The sequence below is a fragment of the Bidens hawaiensis genome, unplaced genomic scaffold, assembly GCF_021521415.1.
Source record: "Bidens hawaiensis isolate Kalapana, Puna unplaced genomic scaffold, B.hawaiensis_p1.1 tig00023631_1, whole genome shotgun sequence".
Classification (NCBI taxonomy): Eukaryota; Viridiplantae; Streptophyta; class Magnoliopsida; order Asterales; family Asteraceae; genus Bidens; species Bidens hawaiensis.
In genome coordinates, this window is record NW_027505036.1 from 299883 (window position 1) to 310672 (window position 10790).

The 10790-nt window shown below is 34.6% G+C and overlaps 1 protein-coding gene and 2 long non-coding RNA genes across 3 annotated transcripts; 2 read left to right on the forward strand and 1 right to left on the reverse strand.

Moving 5' to 3' along the window:
• The first annotated feature begins 257 nt into the window (after nucleotides 1-257).
• On the forward strand, nucleotides 258-4214 carry LOC143610039 (putative ADP-ribosylation factor GTPase-activating protein AGD8). Its single transcript, XM_077084627.1, has 8 exons — nucleotides 258-326; nucleotides 425-543; nucleotides 946-1375; nucleotides 1644-1901; nucleotides 1973-2095; nucleotides 2226-2327; nucleotides 3823-3935; nucleotides 3984-4214. Exons 1-7 carry the CDS (start codon nucleotides 258-260, stop codon nucleotides 3928-3930), a joined length of 1209 nt encoding a protein of 402 aa, XP_076940742.1. The 3' UTR covers nucleotides 3931-3935; nucleotides 3984-4214.
• A 2493-nt stretch (nucleotides 4215-6707) lies between these two features.
• LOC143610044 (uncharacterized) lies at nucleotides 6708-7295 on the forward strand. Its single transcript, XR_013149517.1, has 3 exons — nucleotides 6708-6904; nucleotides 6982-7118; nucleotides 7198-7295. It is a non-coding gene; the product is annotated as an uncharacterized LOC143610044 (long non-coding RNA).
• A 502-nt stretch (nucleotides 7296-7797) lies between these two features.
• LOC143610045 (uncharacterized) lies at nucleotides 7798-8645 on the reverse strand. Its single transcript, XR_013149518.1, has 2 exons — nucleotides 8493-8645; nucleotides 7798-7991 (listed from the first exon to the last, which is right to left on the reverse strand). It is a non-coding gene; the product is annotated as an uncharacterized LOC143610045 (long non-coding RNA).
• Nucleotides 8646-10790: the final 2145 nt, after the last annotated feature.

Sequence of the window (10790 nt, forward strand, 5' to 3'; positions counted from 1 at the left end):
TGCCTGGATTTCCGCGCTCGCGGCCCGGTGGTGTGGGGTTAGCGCCCCGAGGCGCGAGCGGAGGGGCTCTAGCGCCCCGGTTAGCGCCCCACACCCCTCAGCCGAAGGTGTTTTAGGACCTATATATACATACATATATCCCCACAGCTTTGTCCATTGTTGTTCTTCATCGGTTATTATTATTGTTCCCCTGAGAGAGGATTTGATTCCTAAATCTCAGAAATCTCCTCTTGGGAATTCTACCTTCTTTCTCTTCAATGGCTTCCGAAACCTTCACCGACAAAACAGCCGTTTTCAGGAAGCTCAAAGCCAAATCCGATAACAAGGTCAAGATTCAATCTTTTTTCATTATATTCTTCAGATCTGTTATCTGGGTTTTGTTTCAATTGATCTGATTATACGTTACTGTTAAATGATCGATCAGATGTGTTTCGATTGCAACGCCAAGAATCCCACTTGGGCGTCGGTGACCTACGGGATATTCCTCTGTATTGATTGCTCAGCCACACATCGCAGCCTCGGTGTTCATATCAGCTTCGTTAGGTATAATTTCTTATTCAATTGTTGTTAGGGCACATTATTGGTTAATTGATGATCTGATTATAGATCAATTAGGGCTCATGTAACTTTAAAAGTACTGATTTTTTAAATATTTTATTAAATTATTAATGTGAGGTTTTTGGAATTTGAGAAGTTGTTTAATTGATGATGAACACACTTTAAATGTTTGACATTTAACAGTAATGGGTTGTTAGGTTAGGAATGGCTTAAAAGTCATTGAAGTATATACGTTGTATCACCGTTGAACTAGGCATTTATAGATGGTATCGTTTAGTTATAGCTTCTTAAGCTGACTAAATTTGGTATTTATTATTTAGGTAGAAAATATGCACTGTTATTTTTAAAGTTTTTGTTTTCTTGACCATCAAGCTGTTAACCTTTCAGGTCAACCAATTTAGATTCATGGACGCCAGATCAGCTAAAGATGATGAGCTTTGGCGGCAACAATCGTGCACAGGTCTTCTTCAAGCAACACGGGTGGACCGATGGAGGAAAAATTGAGGCCAAATACACCTCAAGAGCTGCTGAGTTGTACAAACAGTTACTTTCAAAAGAAGTTGCCAAAAGTTCTGCTGAAGATGTTACCTTGCCATCATCTCCTGTTTCTTCCAAAACAGTTGAACCTTTTGATGGACCCTCTGATTTCAAGGACATTGAACCCCCAAAAGAGACCCCTGTAGCTAAACCTGAGACAAATGGCTCTGCTTCAGTTAAAGCAGCTTCATCGATCCGTACTGCTACTGTTAAAAAGCCCATTGGTGCAAAAAAGACTGGAAAGCCAGGTGGGCTTGGTGCAAGAAAGCTTAGCACTAAGGTACATACGCATATCATGTTAAATAGGCTTGTAAATGAACCGAACGAAGATGATTGGAGCGTGTTTGTTTAACTTCAAACGAGCAAACTGTTGGACACGAACAACTTAACGAAAGGGGTTTTGTTCGTGTTTGTTTGTTAAGAAAATGAACACGTTTGTGTTTGTTTATGTTCGTAGTGTAAACGAACAGCTCAGGAACATAACTAAGCTAAAACTAGTTAGAAGTTGTATTCATTTATATAATCTAGATTTGACTGATTGAATGCAGACAAGTGAAAGCTTGTATGATCAGAAGCCTGAAGAACCAGTTGTACAAGTGTCCACATCAGCAAGTAGCATGACATCATCAGCTCCAACACCTCATACATCTCGTTTTGAGTATGTAGATAGTTCTCAACCTGTTGAGACGGGCCCTGGAGGTGTGAACACACTTAGTCATGTTGCGCCACCAAAGTCATCCAGTTTCTTTGCAGAGTACGGTATGGATAGTGGTTTCTCCAAGAAAAGTACTTCAGCAAAAGTCCAGGTCAGCAATACCGTTAAAAGCCTTGTATGATGATTCTTAATTCTTAAAACATTACACTTTGTGTTGTATAGATACAGGAAACCGATGAAGCAAGAAAGAAGTTTTCTAATGCTAAATCTATTTCATCGGCTCAATTTTTTGGTGACAATGAGAAAGCAGATCTTGATGGTCAGGCAAGACTTGATAAGTTTAAGGTACAATATTACTTCAACTCTCATGTGAGGCATATTTCTATTTCTTTTATAATATTGATATTGAACATTTTATATGTGAATGGTTTTAAACATGACAGAAACATTTGTTTTTTTTTATTTGATTTTATAGGGCTCAGCAGCTATCTCGAGTGCTGATCTATTTGGTCATGACTCAGATAATTCAAACCTTGATATCAGTGCTAGTGACCTCATCAACCGATTGTCTTTCCAGGTATTATTATTATCGACTATTAAATGCACATTGGTTTACAATTACCACTTTTCACAAATAACATTTCAAGAAAGAAATAATTTTACACCGGAAAAGGTCCAGTTGATGAAAATGGGGCCCAATTTAGGCCTATACTTACCAATGGTTTCATGACCAAACCGGTCTGGCCGTCAGCAGTTTAGTGGGTCAGAGCGGATTTTATTTTATTTATTTTTTGGGTTTTTGGTGGGCACAGTGGGTTGGACCGATGGACGCAAGTTTAATCAGGGATGTATATGTGTCGGTTTTGGGCTCAAAGTGGTCTAAAACTAAAGTTTAATTTTGGGTTTTTTTTGGATTTAGAAATCTTTTTTTTTTTGGGTATGGGTTCGGATGGGTCAATTTTTAGTTTGGCATTTGGGCTTTAAGTGATTGGGTCTGAAAAAAATTGGCCAATAATATTGAATTTAGGCCTAAAACTTCTAATTAGGCAATTAGCTGTAATGAAGTTGGGCATGAATCTTTTGGCCCAAAGTTATTTGGCCATAAATCTATCAACAGTCAAACGAATTCAGTGCGGTTTGGTTTTATAGTTTGTTTCAGTTTCATATGGGTTCAATTTGGTTATTGGTCGGTTTTAGGTGTGGCTTTAAATGCTTGGCAGGGACGGCTCTGAGGATTTAAATATCTCGTCTGAGTCGAAATATAAAGGCCCGTAGGCCCCTAACTAAAGTTATAGAAGTGAAAACTTTTTAGAGGCTAGACTTATCACCTTTTAGTTTTTTTACTTGTATTTAATTGAATTTGAATATTATTACGAATGTGCTTTAAAATAAAAATTCTATTTGATTTTTCTGAATGTATTTTTATCCTTTTAACAGAATAGAAAATTAAGAAATTGTGTTTACATTCTTATGACATTTATTTGATTTTTCTTAAAACAATTTTCTATATTTCTAACAAAATATATAATTGAATTATTAGTGCATACATAGTGTTATCATTTCTCAATATATTTAGCGTTTGAGTCACATGGTAACCAACAAGGCTGGCCCTAGGGTAGCGCAAGTCCGGCGTTCAGCAGAGGCCTGTAATTTTCGGGGCCCAAATTTATATATATATATATATATATATATATATATATATAAAATTAAAATTTCTTTTATAAAATACATATGGATCTTAAATACAGTGGGCCAAAACTTTTTTCTTTATTCGTTATGTTAATCATCGTTTAAAAAATTAGCTTATACATTTTGTTATTCGTTAGGGCCTATGGACCTTTATATTTCGACTCGGCCGAGGTATACAAATCCTCGGAGCCGACCCTCGGTTTTATAGTTTGTTTTGGTTTTGGAACGGGGCATAAATTAAACTGAACCGTAATTTTCGGTTTCCAAAAAAAAAGAAAAAGGAAACCTCGGTTATATTGTTTTGGGTTGGGTTTGCCTTTTTTCTGCTAATTTCTAAGTTTGATGGTGGAGGCTGATCCAGAAATTTGTCCTTATGATTTCAGGCGCAGCAGGATATGTCATCCCTAAAGAACATAGCAGGAGAAACAGGAAAGAAGCTGAGCTCCATAGCCTCGACCTTTATGAACGATTTTCAAGACAGAATCCTGTGAGGAAGGTGTGTTAATTACAGAAATACCCTAAAAGAAAATCTTATTATGTGTAGTGGGAAATTCTTTTAATATCGTGATGTGTGAATCATTTTTAAGGTTTAAGATTTAGGGAGGTACGAGGCGTTATGGATTCAGTGGGGACATTTTAATTTTTATGCGGTTGGAAGGGGAGATATATGTACAAGGTTAAATCTTTCAGAAACAGGCTCTGTATTACATTTTTAAGACTATATCATATTTTAGATTCTTGGTGCCATTTTTGCATGCTTATATTGCCTTTATGGTTTTTAATGCGATGCCAACATGGGAAGACTAGGGTTTTCCCTGCAACTTTCACTGTTTTGGCGGGGCTTGTCCTGACTTTGTTGAACCAGCTAAAACTGTTGGATTTTGACGGTTTGGGTCGATTTTTTCTTCTCTCTCTCTTTTTAAACGCAGAGTCATAGAGTTGCATATTTCAGAGTTTAGTAGTAAAATGGCAGGCCTAAAAGAAATAAACATTTTACCTTTGTAAGTATTAGTACAAAAAAGTGAAAAAGCCAAAATATCTTTCAAAAAAAAATAAAAATCGCTGGATTCTACATTAAATTTTTTGATTCTAACCTTTTGCGAGCACGTATTATAATTGTTAGATTCCTATACCTGAATTGGTATTTTTTTACAGATCAAAAAGTACTCAATTTTTCTATTTCTTGGCCGGTTTGGTTTACCGCATTGTTTAAAACCGTAAAGCGAATTGTAAAGCTCATGTTTCAAACCATAAATCGAATCGTATCACTCCTAGCCCGGCTGAACTGGACGAGTCTGCTCGATTCGTAGGGGTTGACGGCTTCGTGGGTATTAAACATGTATGCGTAGTTGAAGAAACTTCGTCATAAATCGGGCAACTTCATGGAATAGTAACCAGTTTCAAAAGTGTTTCAATTAGTTCACTCAACTTTAAAAAGTGTTCCAATTAAGTCACTCAACTTTCATATTTTATTAAATTAAAGATTTAAAATGTTTTTTAGACTTTTTCTTTTTTTTGTTTCAAATCTACTTTTGAGTTGGGGGTCTCGCCAGAAGCAACATCTCTATCCTTAGGGATAGACATAAGGTTTGCCTACATCCTATCCTACCCTTTCCAGACCCTACTTATTGATAGCCTATGCTATTTGTGAGAAAAACTGGGTATGATTGATTGATTGATCGATCTTTTTTTGTTTCACATAGGAAATCTTTTTATCGTTTGTTTTTAGTTGACGTTGAGTGGCAACGTGGATTTTATTTTTTATTTTAAATTTTAATATAATTAACGTTTTTAAATTTTTTTAAAATTTAAATACATATATTGCAAATTTCGACCCCCACATCTTATCCTCCATTTCTTTCTTGATGCACAAAAAAATCGGTGAGACTCGATTTGAAGATTTAGCGACCCGATTTAGAAAAAATATACATGAGTGATCTAATTGAAACATTTTTGAAAGTTGGTTAATATTCTATGAGATATTCCTTAAATATAAAATATTAGCAAATAATTTATCGTTAAAAACTGATCATCAACCCTAACAAAAAAATTTTATTCCCCGTTTTTTTATATTAACATCAAATTTTTTTCTATGTTAGATTCTCGTCAAAAAGTTTCACTCTCAAATCAGAGTGCTACTTAAAAGTCAAAAGTCAAAACTTCACAATCGTATGTGTGGCATCTTTAGTCCAATTGGTGCATGCTAATATTTACAAAGAAAGCCCAACAAAATCAAAATCCATGAAATTTAATATTAATTTGACATGGATTTTATCTTCAGCCATAAGTATTTGTAATTATAGTGCAAACATGCTTCAATCTTCTTTTTTTCCAAACATTTATCAGATAAAACAGTAGTTTTATAATTGTACACATTAATATTTAAACAAGTTAATAAAACAGTGAGTTAATAATATATAAGAGGCAACGTATTTACTTTTTTCGCGAAAATTTCTCAAAATAATTATGAAATGTTACGTCTTTAAACATATAAAAAAACACGAAATCACAATTCAACTAATTTTGTTATATTTAAAGTCTGTGCATTTGTCTAGATGTGCATGTAATTGTTAAAAAATATTTAAAATAACAACTCAATTCACTTGGCTAAAAGATTATAAAAAAATTTTGTGCAAAAAAGTTTGTCACTTAGATTAAATTGTTTTAAATATTTCGTTTCCAAGTAATCAAGTACATGTTTTTGGCACACATTCAGACAAGTGAAAGGCTTTAATATAACAAATTCGGTTACGAGACTTGCACGTTTGTTTTTGACACGTTTAGGAATTTTAATATGCTTAAACTATGTCGAAGAATCATTTTCGTGAACAATGAGAAAATATTTTATTGTATTAACCTAAAACAGACAAGAGCATATTTGAGTACTTACACAGTTACACCACATGATAAACTGGACAAAAAATTGTACTCTATGAAACTCCAAAGTGCATAGAGCATTTAGACAATAAAAGCCCTAGAAAATAGATCCAGGTCATTTGGTTGGGCATTAGGTGCTTAGTTTGACCTCCAAGATCAAGGACATGCTTATTATATTATATCTTCCTTGCTCTCAAAGTTTTTGTTTTGGTTTGTTTTTAACATTTGCTTGCTACTGTTTATAAAAACTTTAAACAACCTCTACCTAAATCCTTTTACATTCTCCTTTGCTCAAACAATAAAAGATGACTGCAGCCTTAAACTTGCAATTTCAAAACCACCTAAACAACCACCACCACCACAACCTCCGCCACCACCCGACTTCAAACCAACACAGAAAATGCCTAGGGCGCGATTTCGGTCCTCGATTGCCACATGAACCGTTCCAGAGAAAGGATGTGGTAATAGTGAGTGATGCCACGAAGGAGTTTTCAGTGAAAACACTAGAATGGGTCCTTAAGAACATTGAGCTGGAGAGATGCTGCACTATTACTCTATTGGGTGTCAAACCATGGTTGACTTTTGTCTGTAAGTGCATGCTTATTCAAACCTTTTTTGGTAATAAAACTACAAAGATTAGGTGACAAAACTTCTGGTGATTGCAGTTTCCTGCAAAACCGAGACGGACATATGGTCAACAAAATATGAAGATTTACTAAAAATGCGAGACACCGATGAATGGAAGAATGATATACGGTTTCAAAAGAGTCGAGAACTAGTGAATCTGTGCTTAAAATACAATGTAACTTTACAACTATGTTTTCTTGATTTGATCATTGTTGAAGCCGGAGACTTTAAAGCTAAACATGTAATTTAATCAGGTGACACCACAGATGGAAAGTGGGCAAGGTTTCCCAAAACGGTTGCTAATTCTAGAAAGAATCGCAAGCTCGTCTGCAACATGGGTTGTTTTCGACAGGTAAATGGATAAACAATTTTTTTTATATAAAAAAACAACATAATAACCGCTAATGGTGAAAAATATGACTTGCAGGCATCATAACAAGAAACTCATAGAACATGTTGCTAAAAAGGTCCCATGCAACATTCTAGTGATGAAGAATAATGGGGAGGTTGAGATGGTCAAAGGCCGGTCAACAACTTTCGAAAGCAACGATGAAAGCCCGGTAACATTCACAACTTCCAATATACCCACCCCCAAGTTGATGCTTTCTGAGGAGTACAAAAAGAAGCTCAGAATCACAAGCCCCTAAACGGCCTGCAACATTAGCATTACGATCTTATACAAATCTACAATAAGGGTCGTTTACGTCCCCATTCGGTTAACAGGTTTCACAAAAGCAGGGTAATAGACAAGGGAGGAGAAGGTGTTAGACATCAATAAAAGTTTCTTAAGTTGTAACATATTGCGAGTATTGTTGTATAGATATAATCATATAACAAGAAAGAAAGTATCAATCTTATTCAAATGAAATCAAATTCCATGAGTAGCTTTTTAAAAAGCTGAATCACATACTTCCCATAAGACCATACAACAAATAAAACCTGAATTAAATATCAAAACATTCGGAATCGAGATTCAAGACTACTCACACGTCTACTTTGCAGCAGGAACCAGCTCTTGCTTGTTCGCAGACGATTTAGCAAACTGGTTCTGTAAAATCCATATAATAAACTGCAATTAGTAATTTAGCAAATAGCCTAATCAAATTAAACAAGAAATTAATATGAACCCTAATAAGACAATCAAAAGGCACACATAACTTGATCAAATTATTAACCGAAACGATTCAATTGGGAAAAAAATTCAATTTTTAATCTCTAATTGATACAGAAATTAGTAATTTAGCTACAGGCTAAACAATTAAATAAGAAATTAATAAAAACCCTAATTAGACAATCAAAAGGCACACATCACTTAATCAAATTATTAACCGAAACGATTCGATTGGGCATAAAGATTCAATCTTTAATCTCTAATTGATACAGAAATTAGGGATCTGGTATACCCACATTAGGTTAACCCTAATTGTGTTCGAAACCCACAATTCAATACGTTTGATTGGTTAATCGTTTAATAATAATACTGGATCTATCTATATACATGGATCAATTTCTGAATGAAAAACTAGGGTTTGAGAAGAAAGGTAATTACTTGTTTACGGAAGATGGAATCGACGGTGAGAACGGCGACGGCGGCACCGCCGAGAAGAACCGCCGGACCGGTGAGCAAACTCCATTTTCTGTATATCATCTCTCTCGTCTTCTTCTGTGTGTGTGTGAATGATCAAAGAGACGATGACCCCTAGGAATAGAATAATAAGCAAAAATTATTATTATTATTATGAATAATAAGCAAATTTATTATTATTACTACTACTACTATTATTATTATTATTATTATTATTATTATTATTATTACTATTATTATTATTATATATTTTTTAATTTTAGTTTTACGCATAGTTAGATGTGTTGTGTTAAACACTTATATGGACCGTGTCGAACATGATGTGTTTTTTATGGCCATTGAATCTAAATAGTAATACTACACGTTTAACACAATTAAATGTAGCATTTTAAACATCACATGTGACATGAAACAACATGTTTAACATACTTAAATGTAAGGGTTATCATAGCATGCGTGACACGGCAAGTTTAGAATGATTACTTGTATGATTCGCTAAATATGGTTAAGAAGATGTAATAACTAACAATTAACATGATAAAATAAATGTTACCAAAGGTTAGTCCGTATTTTATTGTTGATAAAACTACAACTCTTTAATATGCATGCAAGTTATAAGCATGTCTAAAAAGATAAGTTAAATGTTTTATGTGTGTCATAAATAAGTTAAGTGAGCTGAACTTTCATGCAATCATACACATGTTTTTAACCATTTGATTAACGTGTTAACACGTTTGTGATTCGAAACACTAATGAAGTGTATTATAAATTGATAGTCGCATAGGAATGACAATAAATACTTCTCATTTATATTATCATTTGTTTCTTTATGCAAAGTTAGTGTTATTGTTGTTTTATATACTAAATTCTTTTATCTAAAATGATTCTTTTTTTCAATAACGTAAAGGTGTTACGTGAAACAATGCTTTGTTCATGAGTGTGAGTGCACTTACAAAATGTTCGCTCACTACTCACCTGTAGGGTATTCATCAATTCGGATATCAGTTTATTCTATTTAGTTTATTCGGTTATGATATTTCTTTTTTGAAACTAATAACTGAATCTGAATTAGAAATTGTGTTTAACGGAACTAAACTGAGCCAATTAAACCCGTTATTATTTGGTTCATCCAATTGAATACGGTTCAGTTTATCCGAATAAGCAAGATTTGTGGAACCAATAACCAGACCAAAAACCAAATTCAAACTTCTTAGTTCTTTCCGATTGTGGATTTGGACCCCTAACCTGTATCCCTGGGAGAATATGTAATGGAGGTTGGATGAGGCTTTACCAAGGCGCCCATGAGTTTAATGTTTCTGGTCTTAACCGACATTGCCACCAATACTGGCATGCCTAATGACTGACTACGTTCGTTTTAGAGGTGGCAAATACTAATTAACTAGTTTTAAAAATATCAGTTAGTAAATGTAACTGGTCAAACGGTCAAAACCGTTTATTGCCAATACTCGGTTACGGTTCTTAACTGTTTTTTAGTACAAACGCTAACCTTTATAACCGGTTAGGTTCGGTTAAAAACGGGTTAACCTTAAACTTAATTGAATTAACATATTGAAATTAACCAGTTTTTGGTTAAGTGGTACACTTGTGTAGTTGTGGGGCTTCTTATTTTTCTGCTCACGTCTAGTTCTTTCCAATTTCCAAAGAGCTGCATCTTGGGTTAGGACCTGAGATTAGAATGGGCTGGATTTGGGGCAAGTATTGGGCTGGTGGTACACTTGTTTTGCTCTCTCTAAATAATCGGTTCCGCTTCCACAAGAAGGTTGTAGAAGAATAGATGCTGATTATTACTACTTTCTTTTTTCCGTTTTATAAACCTGCAAAGCAATAATAGCAAGTTCACAAGGAACCGTAACCAAAGTCGAGCCGGCCCGGACCAGATCGGTAGACAATTCTAAAAATGTGGATGCACAAGTGTCATGCCATGTATGTTTTCTCATAGTGGATGCTATGTCACACCACAAGAAGATCATCCTTTATGGGCTTTAAAAGGGCGACAGGAAAGGTTTAAGCCAAAAACACCGTAGAGAGACATCTTTGGGGTAGGGCGGGAATGCAAAGATGGGTGGTTTGGGGATTTTGATGGGCCATCCTACTTTTCTCTCTATATGTATATATATAACTAGTTTTAGATCCTGTGTAACACACGAGATCATCCAAATAATAAAGTTACAAAGAAAGCAAATAAGTACATATTGTATATGAAAAAATGATTACATCTTTGCTTATATCTATATTAACGTA

Coding starts and splice junctions, on each gene's coding strand:
- LOC143610039 (XM_077084627.1), top strand. CDS start 258: ATGGCTTCCGAAACCTTCACCGACAAAACAGCCGTTTTCAGGAAGCTC. Junction 327..424: donor AAGCCAAATCCGATAACAAG/GTCAAGATTCAA, acceptor ATGATCGATCAG/ATGTGTTTCGATTGCAACGC. Junction 544..945: donor GTTCATATCAGCTTCGTTAG/GTATAATTTCTT, acceptor TTAACCTTTCAG/GTCAACCAATTTAGATTCAT.